At 42.2% G+C, this 23626-nt stretch overlaps 1 protein-coding gene across 1 annotated transcript in view; it reads right to left on the bottom strand.

The window, feature by feature from the left end:
• Positions 1–525: 525 nt before the first annotated feature.
• LOC311102912 (sorting nexin-14-like) overlaps positions 526–23626 on the bottom strand; it is a 29534-nt gene continuing 6433 nt past the window's right edge. The window contains exons 13-29 of the mRNA XM_084144397.1: positions 19385–19540; positions 18983–19107; positions 16936–16994; positions 15572–15730; positions 14774–14906; positions 12099–12285; positions 8183–8266; positions 7843–7943; positions 5653–5764; positions 5436–5476; positions 5043–5162; positions 4510–4633; positions 4070–4234; positions 3820–3915; positions 3422–3513; positions 1122–1178; positions 526–833 (exon numbers count right to left, since the gene is read on the bottom strand). Coding sequence (XP_084000523.1) covers positions 789–833; positions 1122–1178; positions 3422–3513; positions 3820–3915; positions 4070–4234; positions 4510–4633; positions 5043–5162; positions 5436–5476; positions 5653–5764; positions 7843–7943; positions 8183–8266; positions 12099–12285; positions 14774–14906; positions 15572–15730; positions 16936–16994; positions 18983–19107; positions 19385–19540 — 1856 coding nt within the window. The 3' untranslated portion in view covers positions 526–788. The remainder of the gene's footprint in view (positions 834–1121; positions 1179–3421; positions 3514–3819; positions 3916–4069; positions 4235–4509; positions 4634–5042; positions 5163–5435; positions 5477–5652; positions 5765–7842; positions 7944–8182; positions 8267–12098; positions 12286–14773; positions 14907–15571; positions 15731–16935; positions 16995–18982; positions 19108–19384; positions 19541–23626) is intronic.

Here is a 23626-nt window from a genome sequence, read left to right as displayed (position 1 = left end):
ACTTTTCTAGAGCCATGTATATTTCTTGTAGATTTTTTGTAATTTAGTAATGTTGACTGACATGTTTGTAAAGGACTATGAAATATTTTAGGCTAAAACTTTGATATTCAGACCTCTAAATTATTTCAAAGATTAAGAACTGACATGTCAAATGGCTTTGCATGCAGTATATGAAGTAAGTCTGACTGTCCTGTACATCTGACTGGGAGAGCCATTGTGTTTCACCTCAAGTGTTGACAGACCGATGGAGGAATCTAAAGAATCCCCTCCCACATCAGTTTTTGAAATACCCATGGTATTAAAGTGTCCCTATTTCGAAGGCTTGCCGAGAAGGGAGGACTGCATGTTGCTAATGACTACCGCAGAGTGCAGACTAAAATTTGTCATGGACCTGAACACGTATTGATTTAGGCCAGACAGGAAAACAGAAACCATGTGGGGAGGTTTACAAAATCAGTGACCAAGTTTGGACAAGTGTAGTCGGATTAATGTTATGAATCTTGCCAGTCAGGAACTGGAACAATGAACATCAGGATGTTTTTTTATTTTATCAATAAATATTCTATTAGCAATATCATGCTTATCTTCAAACACATTTTTCCAGTGTTATACTTTTACGAATCTGTATCTTAGGAAATTGCCAATGGTAAAAAATGACAGGCTAAGCACAGCTTACAGTAAAAATGATCACAAGTGTAGCGGTATCAATGGTTTTAGTGCTGTATGTACACAGTCTATTGCACATGAAACAGATGAAGCAAAGACTAAAGCGAGTCCCCATCCTCTTGCTACATCCATGGAGCCATGTTAGGAGTCTCCTTCTGTCCCGGCTGCTGGAGAAAAAATAAATCAAATCCATATGTTAAAAGTATGTATACAATGTATAAACAATGATTACTGCTAGAATTATTATAGGATGACGGTTCTGGCTTTTTACACTGAATGCACTTATACTTGTCGGTTGGTAGACCAAAATGTAGGCCTTTCAATAAAGTGAATTAAACATTTCAAGTAAGTAGTGTACAGAAACATCTTGTAATTCGAAATTCATGTTCCAACGCACCTCTTACCAGACATGCTGCCGTCTCCCTTTTGAAGTTAAATTGAAATAATATATTTACCTTGTTCAGTTCAGGAAACAGTTCTAGAAGAGCCAGGTCCAGTAAGACATAAGTCAACTGAGGAAAAATGATGCAGGGGGATTATTAGAATGAATACAATGAAACTCTGACACTTCCTAAATTGGATTTTTCATCACTGATCTAAAATGTGTTTACTGCCGTTTAAATCATACAGTCTAGATTAACAACCCTTAAAAGACGCAATAAATTGTGGTAAACTATGTAGTGCAGTGTACTGTACTAAACACACCGTTCTCATTATGTTAGCTGCCCAGGGACACAGATGAAAATGAGCTACGGTATATAGCAACCTCATACTCATGTTACACATGGTCTGTCTGATAAATAACAATAACAATAAAAATAGGCTGCCTTTCCGGTGTTTACATGTAGGATAACAAGTCACTGACCAACTGGCCTTCACAAGCCTCCAACTACTACAATGCCTGAGGACCCTAGTAAGGACCCTACAATGGCTGAGGATCCTAGTAAGGACCCTACAAGGCATGAGGACCCTAATGAGCTTTCACACTTCAACCAAGTCAGTTTTCGTGCATTTGAAACAATGATATACAGTGGCTTGCAAAAGTATTCACCCCCCCTTGGCATTTTTCCCATTTTGTTGCCTTACAACCTGGAATTAAAATGGATTTTGGGGGGGTTTGTATCATTTCATTTACACAACATGCCTACCACTTTGAAGATTAAATTTTTTTTCTTCTTGTGATACAAATAAAAAAATAAGACAAAACAAACAGAAAACTTGAGCGTGCATAACTATTCACCCCCCCCAAAGTCAATACTTTGCAGAGCCACCCTTTGCAGCAATTACAGCTGCAAGTATCTTGGGGTATGTCTCTATAAGCTTGGCACATCTAGCCACTGGGATTTTTGCCCACTCTTCAAGGCAAAATTGCTCCAGCTCCTTCAAGTTGGATGGGTTCCGCTGGTGTACAGCAATCTTTAAGTCATACCACAGATTCTCAATTGGATTGAGGTCTGGGCTTTGACTAGGCCATTCCAAGACATTTAAATGTTTCCCTTAAACCACTTGAGTGTTGCTTTAGCAGTATGCTTAGGGTCAGTGTCCTGCTGGAATGTGAACCTCCGTCCCAGTCTCAAATCTCTGAAAGACTGAAACAGGTTTCCCTCAAGAATTTCCCTGTATTTAGCACCATCCATCATTCCTTAAATTCTGACCAGTTTCCCAGTCCCTGCAGATGAAAAACATCCCCACAGCATGATGCTGCCACCACCATGCTTCACTGTGGGGATGGTGTTCTCGGGGTGATGAGAGGTGTTGGGTTTGCGCCAGACATAGTGTTTTCCTTGATGGCCAAAAAGCTCAATTTTAGTCTAATCTGACCAGAGTACCTTCTTCCATATGTTAGGGGAGTCTCCCACATGCCTTTTGGCGAACACCAAACGTGTTTGCTTATTTATTTCTTTAAGCAATGGCTTTTTTCTGGCCACTCTTCCGTAAAGCCCAGCTCTGTGGAGCGTACGGCTTAAAGTGGTCCTATGGACAGATACTCCAATTTCCGCTGTGGAGCTTTGCAGCTCCTTCAGGGTTATCTTTGGTCTCTTTGTTGCCTCTCTGATTAATGCCCTCTTTGACTGGTCCGTGAGTTTTGGTGTGCGGCCCTCTCTTGGCAGGTTTGTTGTGGTGCCATACTCTTTCCATTTTTAAATAATGGATTTAATGGTGCTCCGTGGGATGTTCTAAGTTTCTGATATTTTTTTATAGCCCTGATATGTACTTCTCCACAACTTTGTCCCTGACCTGTTTGGAGAGCTCCTTGGTCTTCATGGTGCCGCTTGCTTGTTGGTGCCCCTTGCTTAGTGGTGTTAAAGACTCTGGGGCCTTTCAGAACAGGTGTGTATATATACTGAGATCATGTGACACTTAGATTGCACACAGGTGGACTTTATTTAACTAATTCTGTGACTTCTGAAGGTAATTGGTTGCACCAGATCTTATTTAGGGGCTTCATAGCAAAGGGGGTGAATACATATGCACGCACCACTTCTCCGCTATTTATTTTTTAGAATTTTTTGAAACAAGTAATTTTTTTCATTTCACTTCACCAATTTGGACTATTTTGTGTATGTCCATTACATGAAATCCAAATAAAAATCAATTTAAATTACAGGTTGTAATGCAACAAAATAGGAAAAATGCCAAGGGGGATGAATAGTTTTGCAAGGCACTGTATGATAGCATTCTTTTCAACCCTGCATTCTCCTGTACTTTGTGTGATGCTAGTTGTAACTTTAGATGCCTCGCTGCGTTGTAGTACCTGTTTGTTAAGAACTGGCTGTTGTAGTCCATCGAAGAGCAAGCGCACCCCCTCGTACCTGGCCTCTTCTCCAATACACTTGCCCAGGAATTCTGAAGGGAAAACACTCATGTCATCTTAGAGGGTCAAATCAATTGACTTCTGACTGTTTTCAATTAATAATGTTTTTTTGTTGACTTAATAGCAATTAAAAACAGCTTTTCAACTACATAAAACCCAAAAGAAGACCTAATAGTCCTAGCCAAGATTCCCACTTTAACTTCACAAAACCATCTAAACTCCATTCACTGAATATTATTTATTTCACATTTCAAATACTTGTCAGAATACACTGCCAGAACTAGAGACAATTCATGGCAATATGTTTTATAATAGGCCTTAAGCGATCTACTAAGGACCTGGAATGTATTTCCTCATCTCCTCAAAGGTCTTCTTGGCCCTTTTCTGCTTATCTGCCAAGGACCGTGGCTCACTGTTTTCACAGAACACAGCATCTAGTACATCACACGAATACACACACATCAAAATAGGAGTCATATCACTCATTGCTTTTGTTTAGAATTTTCTTTTACAAAATAGAAGGATAATAATAGTAAATAGTATAATTGGAAGAAAAAAACAGTAGAAGGTCGGCGGTAAGCTAGCGACCTCTGAGCAGGGTGATGAGGGAAACCAGGCGGTGCTCCTGGAACACCTTGTCTAGTTTATGCTGCAGGTAGTGGTCCGTGTACGCCTCCAGGGTGTTCTTTAACAGGATCCTCCCGCCCATCAGCAGGTGGTGCAGCCAATCAGGGATGCGGAAGACCACTCGACCTGCCAATGACAGTACGCAGTGGGAGAGTGATGATGAGATGCTAGGTTCCACCCAATCCCTTATCGATTTCCTAAATAGGTATAGGAACAAAGGTGGTAATAACACAGATTTATCCTCTGATTGGCTAGATAAAATTTCCGCCATATTGTTTACACCTACTTAATTCTCTCATATCTCCACTAGTACCTAGTAGAGACCAATTTAGTATTGAGCGTTATATTCCTGCACTACTTTGTCGCTGGATGGACAAATGCTATGGGTGGAGCCGACTTACCCACAAACATCAAGTAGTCATACACCCCTTCCACAGTGATCATCTCCATGAAGTAGTTCTGGTTATGTTTCTTCTCTGTGCTCTCTGATCGGTTGGCGTTGTTCTTGAATAGTTCATTGAAGAGCTAGGGAGTTCAAACAAAGGTCAACAACACTTTAAAATGGAGGGGAATAACAAAATAACAACATGTAAAAACACATCCAGCAGTGGAGTTATATTTCAAGGATCTGTTCCAATTTGGCTGAACGATCAAGCAGCTCTCCTAACTACAAACACTTGTCAACTGAAGTAAGTGTGTGTGAGTATGGGAGTCTGTGCATGCCAGACACGGGTCGATAAAAGTATTTGCTTCTCTTCCAAATATTTAATGTGTATTTGATTTAGCTTCCCCAGTCTAATGGAACCAATGAAATAGTGCAAAGTCAAACCTTCCCCCACCCCAACCCAGCAGGCTAGGTAAGCCAAATCAAGCGCACCTAAAATATTTGAAAGGAAATAAATACTATTTAGACCCAGGTGTAGTGTGAGCCCACCTTCTTGTCATTCTCTGACGTGGGACTGAGGATGGTCAGCTCTGGCCGGCTGGGTTTGGGCTTGGGCGATTCACAGGAGTCAAAGAAGGAATTGAGGAATGGCTCCAAATGCTGCCCTTTCTGAGATGGAAGAAACACAGGGGAGATTCCTTATAGGTTACTGTGAAAGCACTCTTAAACAGTTAAAATGTGTTATGTGACATTTGAGTCACTGGATCCCTGCTGTTCCCATTTATTTCAACTGGTATACTATAATAACATAGCTGACATGACTTATAGGTGGATTCCAAAGGCATGTTTGGCTTACATTCCTAAATTACTATCTCAGGAATTATTTTACAAGGATGCTGCCACAACTTCTTTCCCAATCCAAGTCGAAAATGCATGACTTACTTCTTTTATCAGTTTGCTGGGCACTGATTTGATGATCTTCCCTGTGGCAAAATAAACAATGTTAAACTCAAATGAGTTCAACAAGGAGTTCAACAGGAGAGCAGGTTGTGAGAGATGTTATTAACATTGAACTCTTGGCCACGTTACAATGACCATAGGAGTTGGCAAGACGGCACAAACAGATCTGAGACTAGGCTACTTGGCCAGCGTTGCATACCTAGATTGACATCAGGGAGCATCTTGTCCACAAACTGAGAGTCCATACTGTGAGGGGAGAGGAAGTCTGCTAGCAGTTGACTGTTGCTCAGCTCAGGGTGTTGGAGCAGTTTCTGGAAAATAAACAGAAAGATCCAACAATCTTCACTTTGTTGACAGATTCATAGAGGGCTGACATAGAGTAGCACTTTGTTATTCATTTGGAACAATGGAAATGTGTCCTAGGCTCCCCACCCCATGAGTCAGCATACACACTTGAGAGGCTGGAACCAGTTCAGGGTCAACCACAGTAACCCTATATTTGGGGTTTAGTGGTAGATTCTGACCCCAGCAGCCCTGGGATTTGAACCATAAACCCTCTGGTTACTAATACGCCTCTCTAGCCTCTACTCTAACTGCAGCCACTACATAAGCTGACATACAGTGGGGAGAACAAGTATTTGATACACTGCCGATTTTGCAGGTTTTCCTACTTACAAAGCATGTAGATTGTAGTAGCATGTAGAAGCATTGTATGATTTTTAAGTAATTAATTTGCTTTTTATTGCATGACATAAGTATTTGATACATCAGAATAGCAGAACTTAATATTTGGTACAGAAACCTTTGTTTGCAATTACAGAGATCATACGTTTCCTGTAGGTCTTGACCAGGTTTGCACACACTGCAGCAGGGATTTTGGCCCACTCCTCCATACAGACCTTCTCCAGATCCTTCAGGTTTCGGGGCTGTCGCTGGGCAATACGGACTTTCAGCTCCCTCCAAAGATTTTCTATTGGGTTCAGGTCTGGAGACTGGCTAGGCCACTCCAGGACCTTGAGATGCTTCTTACGGAGCCACTCCTTAGTTGCCCTGGCTGTGTGTTTCGGGTCGTTGTCATGCTGGAAGACCCAGCCACGACCCATCTTCAATGCTCTTACTGAGGGAAGGAGGTTGTTGGCCAAGATCTCGCGATACATGGCCCCTTCCATCCTCCCCTCAATACGGTGCAGTCGTCCTGTCCCCTTTGCAGAAAAGCATCCCCAAAGAATGATTTTTCCACCTCCATGCTTCACGGTTGGGATGGTGTTCTTGGGGTTGTACTCATCCTTCTTCCTCCAAACACGGCGAGTGGAGTTTAGACCAAAAAGCTCTATTTTTGTCTCATCAGACCACATGACCTTCTCCCATTCCTCCTCTGGATCATCCAGATGGTCATTGGCAAACTTCAGACGGGCCTGAACATGCGCTGGCTTGAGCAGGGGGACCTTGCGTGCGCTGCAGGATTTTAATCCATGACGGCGTAGTGTGTTACTAATGGTTTTCTTTGAGACTGTGGTCCCAGCTCTCTTCAGGTCATTGACCAGGTCATGCCGTGTAGTTCTGGGCTGATCCCTCACCTTCCTCATGATCATTGATGCCCCACGAGGTGAGATCTTGCATGGAGCCCCAGACCGAGGGTGATTGACCGTCATCTTGAACTTCTTCCATTTTCTAATAATTGCGCCAACAGTTGTTGCCTTCTCACCAAGCTGCTTGCCTATTGTCCTGTAGCCCATCCCAGCCTTGTGCAGGTCTACAATTTTAACCCTGATGTCCTTACACAGCGCTCTGGTCTTGGCCATTGTGGAGAGGTTGGGAGTCTGTTTGATTGAGTGTGTGGACAGGTGTCTTTTATACAGGTAACGAGTTCAAACAGGTGTAGTTAATACAGGTAATGAGTGGAGAACAGGAGGGCTTCTTAAAGAAAAACTAACAGGTCTGTGAGAGCCGGAATTCTTACTGGTTGGTAGGTGATCAAATACTTATGTCATGCAATAAAATGCAAATTAATTACTTAAAAATCATACAATGTGATTTTCTGGATCTTTGTATGAGATTCCGTCTCTCACAGTTGAAGTGTACCTATGATAAAAATTACAGACCTCTACATGCTTTGTAAGTAGGAAAACCTGCAAAATCGGCAGTGTATCAAATACTTGTTCTCCCCACTGTATATCCATTGGGAGACAGACCAGCTATTTCCTAAGCATGGTCTCTCTGTTGTTTACTGGTGCAAGGTGAAGTTTCCCCTAGACGCTGATCTTGGGTCAATTTTGTATTTTCCTTATTAATGTTTAAGATTAGGAGTCGGGGAGGGCAAGCTGATCCTACATCTGTACCTAGGGGAAACTTCACCCCGGAGCTTGTTCAGTCCATAATGACTACCTACCTGAAGGTACTCCTGGAACTCCTCCCGCTTGGAGGTCAGGAACTCATAGTTCTTGGGGCCGATGATTCTTTTGGAAGGCAGCTGGGCGTCTGGGAATGAGCCTGTTGTGACAAAGGAGCAAAACAAAAACATTTCCTGGATGTGAAGGCTTGAAGACAATCAAACAATGTGAATATATTGTTATAACTATTCTTAGAAATATTTGGGTGGAATTATTCAGTGTGAGAAGAAACATTTGGCCGATGTTCGAGATTTATATGTTCTGGCTGTTAATTTACAATGGACGATGAGTGGTTACAGGACCAGAAACCTGAAGAAATCATCTAAAACATGTACTTACCATGAAACTCAGTGAGTTTTGATTCGAGGACATAAAATTCCAGATATCTTCTGTATACAGACCAGTGCTCGGTCTCATGACCCACTGTGAAATACAAAGGGGGAAAATACATCAATATTAAGAGTGGACAGTGTCTTCAGAAAGTACCCCTTGACTTTTTCCACATTTTGTTGTGTTACAAAGTGGGATTGAATGGATTTAATTGCACAACATCTACACAAAATACTCTAATGTCAAAGTGGAAGAAAAAATCTAACATTTGGAATAACACACTAATATACTATCTTGATTAGATAATTATTCAACCCCCGACATGTTAGAATCACCTTTGGCAGCGATTACAGCTGTGAGTTTTTCTGAGTAAGTCTCTAAGAGCTATGCACACCTGGATTGCACAATATTTGCACATTATTCTTTTTAAAATTCTTCAAGCTCTGTCAAGTTGGTCGTTGATCATTGCTAGACAGCCATTTTCAAGTCTTGCCATAGATTTTTAAGTCGATTTAAGTCAAAACTGTAAGTAGGCCACTCAGGAACATTCAATGTCATATTGGTAAGTAACTACAGTGTATATTAGGCCTTGTGTATTGTCCTGCTGAAAGGTAAATTTGTCTCCCAGTGTTTGTTGGAAAGCAGACAACCAGGTTTTCCTCTAGGATTTTGCCTGAGTTTAGCTCTTTCTGTTTCTTTTTATCATAAAAAAAAACTCCCTAGTCCTTGCCGATGACAAGCATACCCACAACATGATGCAGCCACCACCATGCTTGAAAATATGATGAGTGGTACTCAGTGATGTGTTGCGTTGGATTTGATCCAAACATAAAGCTTTGTATTCAGGACAAAGTTAATTTCTTTGCCACATTTCTTTTTGGAATATTTTTTTATTCTGTACAGGCTTCCTTCTTTTCACTCTATTTAGGTTAGTATTGTGGCCATTAAACTCTAACTGTTTTAAAGTCACCATTGGCCTCATGGTGAAATCCCTTCCTCTCCGTCAACTGAGTTAGGAAGGACACCTGTATCTTTGTAGTGACTTGGTGTATTGATACACCATCCAAAGTGTAATTAATAACTTCACCATGCTCAAAGGGATATTCAATGTCTGCTTTTTTTTTACCCATCTACCAATAGGTGCCCTTCTTTGCAAGGCATTGGAAAACCTCCCTGGTCTTTGTGGTTGAATCTGTGTTTGAAATTCACTGCTCGACTGAGGGACCTTGCAGATCATTTTATGTGTGGGGTACAAAAATAATATTAAACACTATCATTTCACACAGAGTGAGTCCATGCAACTTATTATGTGACTTGTTAAGCAAATTCTTTACTCCTGAACTTAAATTTAGGCTTGCCATAGCAAAGGGGTTGAATGCTTATTGACTTAAAGACATTTCAGCTTTTCATTTTTAAAAACATAACTCCACTTTGACATTATGTGGTATTGTGTATAGGCCAGAGACACAAAAAATATATATATTTAATCCATTTTAAATTCTGGCTACATCAACAAAATGTGGAAAAAGTCAAGGGGTGTGAATACTTTCTGAAGAAACTGTACAGTAGGCCTACATATTGTAAATATCTCTGCAAAATCATCCCTTGTGTATCTGTTTTGCAATTAGTGGGAAGCTTAAGGTATTTGAAACATTTGATGGAAAGAAAAACTGTAAATCTGTCAATGACTGACAGAACACAGAGGAAGTTCTCTGATGAGTGACTTACATTATGTCAGCGACAGGCAGCATGATATTAGATCATGAAGCCGAATTTAATCCTGTGCTAATGGTGTGTAGAACAGCCTTGTTTAGCCATTGTAGATTTGAACCTAGTCAAAAAAGTGCTTTAGACCCATATACAGTGGGGGAAAAAAGTATTTAGTCAGCCACCAATTGTGCAAGTTCTCCCACTTAAAAAGATGAGAGAGGCCTGTAATTTTCATCATAGGTACACGTTAACTATGACAGACAAAATGAGGAAAAAAAAATCCAGAAAACCACATTGTAGGATTTTTAATGAATTTATTTGCAAATTATGGTGGAAAATAAGTATTTGGTCAATAACAAAAGTTTCTCAATACTTTGTTATATACACTTTTTTTTTTTTTTTTTTTTTTTTTTTTTTTTTTGGGGGGGGGGGGGAATGGATCAGCTTAATATTGCAGATAGAAGATACAATCTATCAATGTAATTGTCTGCATCACTTCCAATCCCCCATGTTTATTTTTATTTTTTATATATATATTCCCCTTTATTACTTTTCAACCCCACCATCCTTTCCCTACTTGGAGTAAATTAGTGAACAACAACGCCCAGGCCTCTACTTCCGGTCTATACTTACTATCTACACCTTATGGACAGAGTTAATTTTACAATAATTCTATATATATATATATATATATATATATATATATATATATATATATTTATTTATTTATTTTTTTGCTCCTGAACTTCTTCTACTCTCAACCTCTCCGATCATATACCCTTTGTTGGCAATGACACAGGTCAAACGTTTTCTGTAAGTCTTCACAAGGTTTTCACACACTGTTGCTGGTATTTTGGCCCATTCCTCCATGCAGATCTCCTCTAGAGCAGTGATGTTTTGGGGCTGTCGCTGGGCAACACGGACTTTCAACTCCCTCCAAAGATTTTCTATGGGGTTGAGATCTGGAGACTGGCTAGGCCACTCCAGGACCTTGAAATGTTTCTTTTACGAAGCCACTCCTTCGTTGCCCGGGCAGTGTGTTTGGGATCATTGTCATGCTGAAAGACCCAGCCACGTTTCATCTTCAATGCCCTTGCTGATGGAAGGAGGTTTTCACTCAAAATCTCACGATACATGGCCCCATTCATTCTTTCCTTTACACGGATCAGTCGTCCTGGTCCCTTTGCAGAAAAACAGCCCCAAAGCATGATGTTTCCACCCCCATGCTTCACAGTAGGTATGGTGTTCTTTGGATGCAACTCAGCATTCTTTGTCCTCCAAACACGACGAGTTGAGTTTTTACCAAAAAGTTCTATTTTGGTTTCATCTGACCATATGACATTCTCCCAATCCTCTTCTGGATCATCCAAATGCACTCTAGCAAACTTCAGACGGGCCTGGACATGTACTGGCTTAAGCAGGGGGACACGTCTGGCACTGCAGGATTGAGTCCCTGGCGGCGTAGTGTGTTACTGATGGTAGGCTTTGTTCCTTTGGTCCCAGCTCTCTGCAGGTCATTCACTAGGTCCCCCCGTGTGGTTCTGGGATTTTTGCTCACCGTTCTTGTGATCATTTTGACCCCACGGGGTGAGATCTTGCGTGGAGCCCCAGAACGAGGGAGATTATCAGTGGTCTTGTATGTCTTCTATTTCCTAATAATTGCTCCCACAGTTGATTTCTTCAAACCAAGCTGCTTACCTATTGCAGATTCAGTCTTCCCAGCCTGGTGCAGGTCTACAATTTAGTTTCTGGTGTCCTTTGACAGCTCTTTGGTCTTGGCCATAGTGGAGTTTGGAGTGTGACTGTTTGAGGTTGTGGACAGGTGTCTTTTATACTGATAACAAGTTCAAACAGGTGCCATTAATACAGGTAACGAGTGGAGGACAGAGGAGCCTCTTAAAGAAGAAGTTACAGGTCTGTGAGAGCCAGAAATCTTGCTTGTTTGTAGGTGACCAAATACTTATTTTCCACCATAATTTGCTAATAAATTCATTAAAAATCCTACAATGTGATTTTCTGGATTTTCTTTTCTCAATTTGTCTGTCATAGTTGAAGTGTACCTATGATGAAAATTACAGGCCTCTCTCATCTTTTAAGTGGGAGAACTTGCACAATTGGTGGCTGACTAAATACTTTTTTTCCCCACTGTACATTATCAGTAGTATTGGTTTCACCTGTAGACCACACTGATCCCAGACCAGCCTGTGAGTCTCACCTGCCTTCCTATCGTTGCGCTCCACGTCAATACAGAACACGGGGATCCTCTCCCTCTTGATGTCATCATCGTAGAAGTCTATGTAGGGGATGGTGATGGTCCAGGCTGAGAGATTGCGAGGGGTGCTGGGGGTACTGACGGCCTCCATGGGAGAGTCATCCTCCAGAACCATCATGGCCTCTTCCACCTGACAAGAGCCCAGCCACAGAGAGAGAGGGGGGGGGGGGGGGTCAGAGATCAGGGAGGGTAAAAGGTCAAGACAATGCATGACAGCCAAAACGTTTGTATGGAATCTGGACCTCTATTCACAAAGGGTCTCAGAGTAGGCTATTGCAGCAGACGACCACACCGGGTTCCACTCCTATCAGCTAAAAACAAGAAGCGGCTCCAATGGGCACGCGATCACCAACACTGGACAATTGAGGAGTGGAAAAACATTGCATGGTCCGACAAATCTCAGTTTTGTTGCGTCATGCTGATGGCAGAGTCAGGATTTGGTTAAGCAGCATGAGTCCATGGACCCATCCTGCCTGGTGTCAATGGTACAGGATGGTGGCAGTGGTGTAGATAATGTTTTCCTGGCACACATTAGGTCCCTTGATACCAATTGAATAACAATTGAACGCCACAGTGTATCTGAACATTGCTGCTGACCAAACCCAATAGAGCATCTTTGGGATGAGATGGAATGGGCTGTTCGCAGCATGAATGTACTGCCGTCCAATCTGCAGCAACTGCGTGATGCCATCACGTCAGCATGGACCAACATCCCTGTGGAATGTTTCCAACACCTTGTAGAATCCATGCCCCAAAGAATTGGTCCTCTGTAGCTCAGTTGGTAGAGCATGGCTTTGGCGCTTGCGATGCCAGGATAGTGGGTTCGATTCCCAGGTCCACCCATATGTAAAATGTATGCACACATGACTACCGTAATTTTCTGACTATAAGCCGCGCCTTTTTTCCCATTTTTCGACCCTGCGGCTTATATAACGGTGCGGCTAATCTATGGATTTTTACAGCTAACGGCCACTAGAAGACCTCCTAAATCTATGGATTTTACAGGTTACAGTCCACCAACTTTAACTCTATGGGCTCTATGACCGGTCCGCGCCCCCCACCTTTAAGCGGCGGGCTCCAGCAGGAAAAGCTGGAGGCCGGAAAAGAGTGAGACAGGTAGCGCGCAAAAGTAAAAGTGGAACCGAGAGTGGTACGAGAGACAGTACGAGAGCAAGACAGACAGACATTACGAGAGCGAGACAGTTTGTCTCTTTCCCGACAATCCCCTCTGTGCACGAACCCTTACATATGGTAATTAAACATTAAAACACCTGCGGCTTATAGTCCAGTGCGGCTTATATATGTACACATCATTCAATATCATTCAATTTAGCTGCTGCGGCTTATACTCCGGTGTGCCTTATAGTGCGGAAAATACGGTAAGTCACTTTGGATAAATCGTCAGCTAAATGGCATATCTTATACATAAGAATTCAGGCTGTTCTGGAGGCAAAGGGGGGTGCGAACCGGTACTAGACGGGTGTACCTAATAAACTGTGTATATCAGCACTCCTACTCTGAAACTCTTTGTGAATACGTGCCCAGGTCTGAGGTCCCATACATGGTAAAGCTTGTGTGGAGCTGCACAGAACCACAACAAGGTAAAAAGAGAAACGCACTGCAAAGGTCCACTGATATTGAGTGACATATACAAGACTTACTACAATAAACAAAGGAAATCTCCTAAGTAGTATTGGATGTAAAATGGGAGATGTATTCACTGACAGCAGCTCTAGTGGGGGTAAAATATAGCTAGAATGTGAACTAATCTAGTGGGTGAGCTACGGAAGGCTCTGGGAGGAGAAGAAGAAGAACAACATACTGAGGTCGGCTGTGCAACGCTGTGGGAATGATGATAATGATACATAGTCAGCGGGGGCAGGGCAGTGGTCTCTGTCAGTGAATCAAACATGATCATAAACAATTTTTTGTTGAGTTCAACGTCACATATTTTCTTAGCAGAAACCCTAAAGATTACCCCTTTAGTGAATTTGTTGCAGGGTGTTGCCCATTAACATCAAGTAGAAATGATATACCAAAAAAGTGAAAAAAATGAATTGTTGTATGCTTAGTACAAAGAAAGAAACACATCATGGTATTGAATAAGCAAACATACAGACCAGTACATCAACATACGTTGTTGTTGTTGGGCACTGGGGAGGAGGACAAGGAACAAAGAAAGTACCTCTGATACTGAAATTCCACAGAAATTGGGTCAACAGGCCCCCATTCCAGTTTATTTATCTACCTGACCGTGCAACTGTAATCTATTAACCAGGTTTCCAATGAAAAGGTTAGTGAAATCTCACAACCTTTAAAAATGACTCTTCTTGGCAAATAAATATTTCTTATCCTTATTGCTTCATAAAGTCTCCTCCTCTTACTAATCTGGTGAATTAATTTCAAAATTCAAAGAAGTAAAGTCCCAAGCCCATCTTCCATATTCAAGGTACACTCTGCAGAATAACATCATCATATACCATATGGATTCAACAGAAACCATATCTGCCAAGACTTCCATAGATTCACCTCTACCATGAATCCTTCATTTCCGGAGTGTGCGATCCTAACTAATCATGGCTCCACACTGTAGCCCAGTGGCCGCACACTGTACTCACCACATCATCCTCTCCCTCCACCAACCCGTAAGAGGGCAGCATGGCTCCCTCCATTGTGGTGCTCTTGAACACCCCCTTGATCTTGCTGCCGATGCGGCTGATTCCGAACGACTCGCCCCGCTTCGAGGTGTTCCTGCAGGCCAAAGAAGAGAGACTGTTTATTTTTGTGACAATGCAGGAGTTGTGCATGGCTTCAGAACAGCGCATGCAGTGTGGGTGCAGACTGGAAGACGGAGGGGGTACTGTATATCGTTCGGGGTTGAGGTGGGGGAGGTAGAAGCCAGGGTAGCCACATCAGACCACAGTCACAATTCATTGACATCTCACAGAAAAATGCACACCACAGATAACAGTAAATTGAATGGATTAATGAAATGGAAGTGAATTGAATGGATGAAAAATCATTGATGAGATTATAGGATGAGAGTGGCTTGGGGTATACAATCAAATCACACTCATTTGAAAACAAACTAATTTTGCTTTAGCCAAAAAAAATTTTAAAATTACAACAACACGGACACTTTGTGAATGACTGATGAAACCACACACTGTGTTGTCAACCGAATCAAAAATGAACACAAAATTGACACGTTCAAACAAAGACCCATAACGGTCACAAACCAGGAGGCCATGCTAGTAGGGGAACTCATCCAGAACACATGGACAAACAAATCAAGAAACATTAGCACCACAAGACAAGTACCCATGCATAGGAGATGGGAGGCGAGTGCGATGTATAGCGGTGGGGTTGGGTGGGATGTAGGATACACACAGGCCTCGCAATGGACCCTGACTTACTTCAGCGAGCCAGGGCGTGAGGTTAGACAGCCATAAGAGCCGGATGGGAGGGCAACAATGGACTGGACATGAAGGTGGTGGTTAACAGATGCAGGTGAGGAGGAACCAGGGGTGCTGGACGGGGACTCAGGGCTCTGGGCATAGTCCCACTCCCAGGAGCTTTAGAGCGGGGAGCCATCAGTGTGTAAGGCATGGAACATCCAGAGGGATGGATGGACAAAAAAAACAAGCACAGTCCAAGATGGTGGATATAGGCGAGCAGTTGGTGAGAGAGAGACAGACAAGGGGAGGGGGTTAGCGACAGGGCCGGTGTTCACGCATGGGGGTGCCGAAGCAGAAAGTGCCATTCTCTACTTCAAATTCTCCTCGTTCACCTCCTCCTTTCTGACAGCCAGTCCATGCTGCCTTGACCACTGCCTTTATAACAAAGACTGTTCCTACGAGAGAACAAGAACCATTCCCCACCCTCCCTTCCTTTTTGCTGCAAGGGAGCACAGATCTGTGCAAAAAATACATTTTTATAACTTTTCTTTAACAATGTGCGTTATAAAGGAGGCGATTGCTTACACATAGCACAGTTGACTAAACTCCACAAGGGTTTGTCGAGTTTGTTACAAAGGCAGCATTCTTTTCCTCAGACTGCATTCAGGCAAGTATAGTTACATATCTTGCGTGCAGTGTTAACTAGGCAATGGATAGCCTTTGCTGAGCACCATACTGAAGGGGCATACTCACCGGATGTCATCCAAACTCAGGCTATTTCTGGAATAATAGCAGGCACAAGGAGTTAAGGATGACAGGCCACTCACAAACACCCCATGAAAACACACCACCAGACGACAGACACTGACTGAACTTTGCCACTGTGATACAGGTGTGTACAGATAAGTGTCTATAGCTTGAGTAGTATAAGTCCAATGTTATCTGTACACACCTGGACGGCTCATAATAATGGCTGGAACGGCGCGAATGGAATGGCATCAAACACAAGGAAACCATGTGTTTGATGAATTTCATACCATTCCACTCTTCCGCTCCAGTCATTACCACGAGCCCGTCTTCCCCAATTAAGGTGCCACCAACCTCCTGTGATAGACACCCTGGTGAATGAGTTAATATCGCACAGAGGAGCTTCGGATTTCCCTTTGGTCCAAAACTAAATTCAACTACCTAATTGGAGAATTTGTGTACTTGTGAGTACAAAAAGGCTCCAAAAATCTAAACTGTGCCTTCCATCGAGGTTAACTAGTCTACTGACACCACGGGTGCACAGTAAAGACAAGCCAAGGTAGAATAGATACAGAACATAGACAGACACAATATATACAACCACGGCTCTATGGCTATGGAAATACAGCACCCACCTGCTCAGTTTAGAGTTCCTGGCAGGGGATTCGGCCCCCCTCAACAGTTGCCTGAAATACTGGGGAAAAGGAGCAGGGAGGAAACCAGTCACACATATTAGGACCTCCTCCCCTCCCTGACTTTCTATTCAACACTGAACAAAGTACCGTGATTGGGGCCCAGAGTTTTTCCTGATCATGTGACATGGACAGGAAAAACACCAGGCCCTAACCATGATATCTAAGGACTCTTACGAATAACTACTTTCCAGATACTCTATGTATTCAGGGATCGGTAAAAGACAACACTATTTCACCTCATGTTTCAGTATGATAATGCAATGAGAGAATCTGTGTAGTGTAATGTATGATGACTTGCTGCACAAGCTCATTGGTCAGTCGCGTGTCCAGTATTGATGACATGATCTCACGTGTGTGTGTGTGTGTGTGTGTGTGTGTGTGTGTGAGACCAGGGTTGCAAAGCTACCTGTAATTTACCAACTGCCACCAGTGTGACGCAAAAACATTGACAACAAATACATATGGACATATTTTTTTCCCCCCGGTGTGTATAACAAATATAAAAATGATATTTTATGGTGAAACCCTCTTATTAAACACCAATGGTATTCACTAAGTTGGTTTATATTTAGGATAAAGTTTGACTTTTTTTATCTTTAAAAAATGGTATTTCATTAATTTGTACATTTTATGCTGAACAAAAATAAAACGCAACATGCAACAATTTCAAAGATTTTACAGAGTTACAGTTCGTATAAAGGAAATCAGTCAATTTAATTAAATTCATTAGGCCCTAATCTATGGATTTCACATGACTGGGAATACAGATATGCTTCTGTTGGTCACAGATACCTTAAAAAAAAGAAAAGTAGGGTTGGGATCAGAAAACCAGTCAGTATCTAGTGACAATAATTTGCCTCATGCAGCGCGACACATCTCCTTGGCATAGAGTTGATGAGCCAGTTGATTGTGGCCTGTGGAATGTTTTCCCACTTCTCTTCAAATGGCTGGATATTGCCGGGAACTGGAACATGCTGTCGTACACGTCGATCCAGAGCATCCCAAACTTGCTCAATAGGTGACATGTCTGGTGAGTACGCAGGCCATGGAAGAACTGAGACATTTTCAGCTTCCAGGAATTGTGTACAGATCCTTGCGACATGGGGACGTGCATTATCCGTCTGAAACATGAGGTGATGGCGGCGGATGAATGGCACGACAATGGGCCTCAGGATCTCTTCACGGTATCTCTGTGCATTCAAATTGCCATCGATAAAATGCAATTGTGTTCGTTGTCTGTAGCTTATGCCTGCCCATACCATAACCCCACCGCCACCATGGGGCACTCTGTTCACAACGTTGACATCAGCAAACCGCCTGCCCACACAAAGCCATACACGTGGTCTGAGGTTGTGAGGCCGGTTGGACATACTACCATTTCTCTAAAACGACATTGGAGGCGGCTTATGGTAGAGAAATGAACATTCCATTCTCTAGCAACAGGTCTGATGGACATTCCTGCAGTCAGCATGCCAATTGCACCCTCCGTCAAAACATCTGTGGCATTGTGTTGTGTAACAAAACTGCACATTTTAGAGTGGCCTTTTATTGTCCCCAGCACAAGGTGCACCTGTGTAATGATCATGCCGTTTAATCAGCTTCTTGATATGACACGCCTGTCAGGTGGATGGATTATCGTCGTAAAGGAGAAATTCTCACTAACAGGGATGTAAACAAATTTGTGCACAAAATTTGAGATAAATAAGCTTTTTGTGTGTATGGAACATTTCTGGGATCTTTTATTTCAGCTCATGAAACATGGGACCAACACTTTACATGTTGCGTTTATATTTTTGTTCAGAGTACAAGGGATAAGGCCACACAAGAGGGCCAGAGACAATTACAGACACCTGTGGTAATCTGAAGTACTAGATGTCTTGTGATAGATTACATAAAATCCTTGAGAGATACCAAAATTCTGGTAGTTTATTGGTAAACTTTGAAAGTTTCCAGTAATATACCCTCCCTTTGCAACCCTAGTCCTGACCTCGTCGCTGTGGCAGAACATGGGGGTGAAGACGTTCTCCAGCAGGGACAGGACGTGCTCGTAGGCCTCGAACAGGCAGCGCATGGTCTGCAGCTTCACTACCCCGGCATATGGGCCCTCAGCAACTGGGGAGGGAAACCTATCACATGAGCATCACCTAACTAAGCGGCCATTTGTAATAATGAACTGTACATATGGCTATTTATAAACAGTGTTTATAGACATTCTGTTGATAAGGGTGAACATACAATATTAAACTGCACATCTGAAGGAGAGGATACGTTACTATAAGTTCTCAAAGAGAAAATAACAAAAACCTATGACTGAGTTATGACAAAAGCTATGATGAATACAAAGATCGTGTCTTAATGGGAAATGACAAACTTGATCCCTACGACTCACTATTTTTGATCTCCTCTACAATGAAGGGGTCAAAGCGGATCTTGTCGATGCTCTCATCCAGGCAGTAGGTCTCGTAGATCTTCTTCACCTCCTCGTGGAGCATCAGCATCTCAGAGTCAGACAGCTCCGGACACAGGATCTTGTCGTTGAATTCCTCTGGTGGGGATGAAGGGAAAGGTCAAACTAGAGTTAACCCAGGGTTCTGTTGATTAGGCAACAATCGGAAGCAAACTATTAGTACACGCACAGCCTACCAAGCAACAATAGATACTATTGCTAATCGATTCCACTAAAATAAAATAAAAACAAATTAGAAAATAAACCCTAAATGTGTCACTAATGGAGTCTATCCATATAGGAATTGCTCTTAGTACAAAAGCCCAGTGATCAAATTCAGAACCCCCCCCCCATCCCATCCCATCCCATCCCATCCATCCCATCCCATCCATCCCATCCAACAGCAGACTGGGGTCTTTGTAAGGTCGATCATTTTATTATTGGTCTTTAGCTATTCCAAATAAAAGTGAAACTTGCCCTATGAAGCCTATCCCAATATCTTGCCACTTGGCACAGAGGAATGATACGGGTAACACATTCATTTTTATTACAGATATGCGAGACTGGAAGGATACTGGGGACTGAGTCCATCTATTTAAGTCACCCCCCACCTTATTTAAGAAAAAAAAGTGTAATTCTTTGTCACAATTGTTTCCAGTTTCTTGTCAATATCAATGCCAAGATATCTTAAGTATTCAACACAGGATATACAAGCTATCACAGAGTCATTGGAATTGTTAAGGGGCAACAAAGCAGACTTTTGCCAGTTAATTTTATAACCGGAGAAGCTACTAAATTTAGCAAATAAATCAAGTACAGATAGTAGAGTTTGTGAGATGTTGTCCAAAAACAAGATGACATCATCTGCATATAGCGAAATAAAATGAGGAGAATCATTGATGTAATTGGTTCAATAACATTGGATTGCTGAATGAAGAGTAAACTGGAAAGATGATCACCCTGTCTAGCCTATCTAGAGAAAGGAAAGAAGAGTGAGCAATTAGTGCCAGTCATCACAATTGCACCTGAATTAGCATAAACAACTTTAAATCAGGTTTCTAAATGTATCACCCTGGTCTAAATGGTCCAGTATCATCCATATGTACTCCCACTCTAGCCTATCAAAGGCCTTTTCAGCATCTAATGATAAGAAGAACCATTTGAACCTGGAGCAGAGTGAATCATATGTAATAGTCTTCTTAGATTGTTAGAGGCGAGGCGACCCTTAACAAATCCTGTTTGATCGCCATTAACTATTTAAATCATCTGAATTAATAAACGACAATAACTAGAACACAACACAGGATTTTGGGCCTTTTTCAATAACAGTGAAATAAGAGCTGTGTTTAAGGATTTCCTGAATGAACCCTTTTGAATCGAAGTAGGCCCAATTCTTTCCAGAAAAACAAATACATATCCACAGGGATTCCATCTGGCCCAGGTTATTTTATTAAATTCATTTTAGAACTGTTTGGCCATAATGACCATTGTTATGTTTGGAGGAAAAGGGGGGTTGCTTGCAAGCTGAAGAACACCATCCCAACCGTGAAGCACGGGGGTGGCAGCATCATGCTGTGGGGGTGCTTTCCAGCAGGAGGGACTGGTGCACTTCACAAAATAGATCGCATTGTGAGGAAGTAAAATTATGTGGATATATTGAAGCAACATCTCAAGACATCAGTCAGGAAGTTAAAGCTTGGTCGCAAATGGGTCTTCCAAATGGACAATGACCCCAAGCATACTTCCAAAGTTGTGGCAAAATGGCTTAAGGACAACAAAGTCAAGGTATTGGAGTGGCCATCACAAAGCCCTGACCTCAATCCTATAGAAAATATGTGGGCAGAACTGAAAAAGCGTGTGCGAGCAAGGAGGCCTACAAACCTGACTCAGTTACACCAGCTCTGTCAGGAGGAATGGGCCAAAATTCACCCAACTTATTGTGGGAAGCTTGTGGAAGGCTCCCGAAACGTTTGACCCAAGTTAAACAATTTAAAGGCAATGCTACCAAATACTAATTGAGTGTATGTAAACTTCTGACCCATTGGGAATGTGATGAAATAAATAAAAGCTGAAATAAATAATTCTCTCTACTATTATTCTGACATTTCACATTCTTAAAATAAAGTGGTGATCCTAACTGACCTAAGACTGTGAATTTTTTACTAGGATTAAATGTCAGGAATTGTGAAAAACAGAGTTTAAATGTATTTGGCTAAGGTGTATGTAAACTTCCGACTTCAACTGTATATTTATACTGAGTGTACAAAACATTAAGAACATTAAGAGCTCTTTCCATGACAAAGACTGACCAGGTGAAAGCTATGATCCCTTAATGATGATGTCACTTGTTGAATCCACTTCAATCAGTGTAGATGAAGGGGAGGAGACGGGTTAAAATAGGATTTTTAAGCCTTGACACAATTGAGACATGGATTGTGTACAGTGGGGAAAAAAAGTATTTAGTCAGCCACCAATTGTGCAAGTTCTCCCACTTAAAAAGATGAGAGAGGCCTGTAATTTTCATCATAGGTACACGTCAACTATGGCAGACAAAATGAGAAAAGAAAATCCAGAAAATCACATTGTAGGATTTTTTATGAATTTATTTGCAAATTATGGTGGAAAATAAGTATTTGGTCAATAACAAAAGTTTCTCAATAGTTTGTTATATACTCTTTGTTGGCAATGACACAGGTCAAACGTTTTCTGTAAGTCTTCACAAGGTTTTCACACACTGTTGCTGGTATTTTGGCCCATTCCTCCATGCAGATCTCCTCTAGAGCAGTGATGTTTTGGGGCTGTCGCTGGGCAACACGGACTTTCAACTCCCTCCAAAGATTTTCTATGGGGTTGAGATCTGGAGACTGGATAGGCCACTCCAGGACCTTGAAATGCTTCTTACGAAGACACTCCTTCGTTGCCCGGGCAGTGTGTTTGGGATCATTGTCATGCTGAAAGACCCAGCCACGTTTCATCTTCAATGCCCTTGCTGATGGAAGGAGGTTTTCACTCAAAATCTCACGATACATGGCCCCATTCATTCTTTCCTTTACACGGATCAGTCGTCCTGGTCCCTTTGCAGAAAAACAGCCCCAAAGCATGATGTTTCCACCCCCATGCTTCACAGTAGGTATGGTGTTCTTTGGATGCAACTCAGCATTCTTTGTCCTCCAAACAGTTTTTACCAAAAAGTTATATTTTGGTTTCATCTGACCATATGACATTCTCCCAATCCTCTTCTGGATCATCCAAATGCACTCTAGCCTGGACATGTACTGGCCTGGACATGTACTGGATTAAGCAGGGGGACACGTCTGGCACTGCAGGATTTGAGTCCCTGGCGGAGTAGTGTGTTACTGATGGTAGGCTTTGTTACTTTGGTCCCAGCTCTCTGCAGGTCATTCACTAGGTCCCCCGGTGTGGTTCTGGGATTTTTGCTCACCGTTCTTGTGATCATTTTGACCCCACGGGGTGAGATCTTGCCCCAGATCGAGGGAGATTATCAGTGGTCTTGTATGTCTTCCATTTCCTAATAATTGCTCCCACAGTTGATTTCTTCAAACCAAGCTGCTTACCTATTGCAGATTCAGTCTTCCCAGCCTGGTGCAGGTCTACAATTTTGTTTCTGGTGTCATTTGACAGCTCTTTGGTCTTGGCCATAGTGGAGTTTGGAGTGTGACTGTTTGAGGTTGTGGACAGGTGTCTTTTATACTGATAACAAGTTCAAACAGGTGCCATTAATACAGGTAACGAGTGGAGGACAGAGGAGCCTCTTAAAGAAGAAGTTACAGGTCTGTGAGAGCCAGAAATCTTGCTTGTTTGTAGGTTACCAAATACTTATTTTCCACCATAATTTGCAAATAAATTCATTAAAAATCCTACAATGTGATTTTCTGGATTTTTTTCTTCTCAATTTGTCTGTCATAGTTGACGTGTACCTATGATGAAAAGTACAGGCCTCTCTCATCTTTTTAAGTGGGAGAACTTGCACAATTGGTGGCTGACTAAATACTTTTTCCCCCCACTGTACGTGTGCCATTCAGAAGGTGAATGGGCAAGACAAAAGATTGAAGTGCCTTTGAACGGGGTATGGTAGTAGGTGCCAGGCGCACCGGTTTGAGTGTGTTAAAAACTGCAACGCTATTAGGTTTTTCACGCTCAACAGTTTCCTGTGTGTATCAAGAA

This window comes from Coregonus lavaretus, assembly GCF_964263955.1.
Source record: "Coregonus lavaretus genome assembly, chromosome: 27".
Classification (NCBI taxonomy): Eukaryota; Metazoa; Chordata; class Actinopteri; order Salmoniformes; family Salmonidae; genus Coregonus; species Coregonus lavaretus.
The sequence above is the reverse complement of the archived record's forward strand: the minus strand, read 5'-3'. Positions and strand labels throughout refer to the sequence as shown.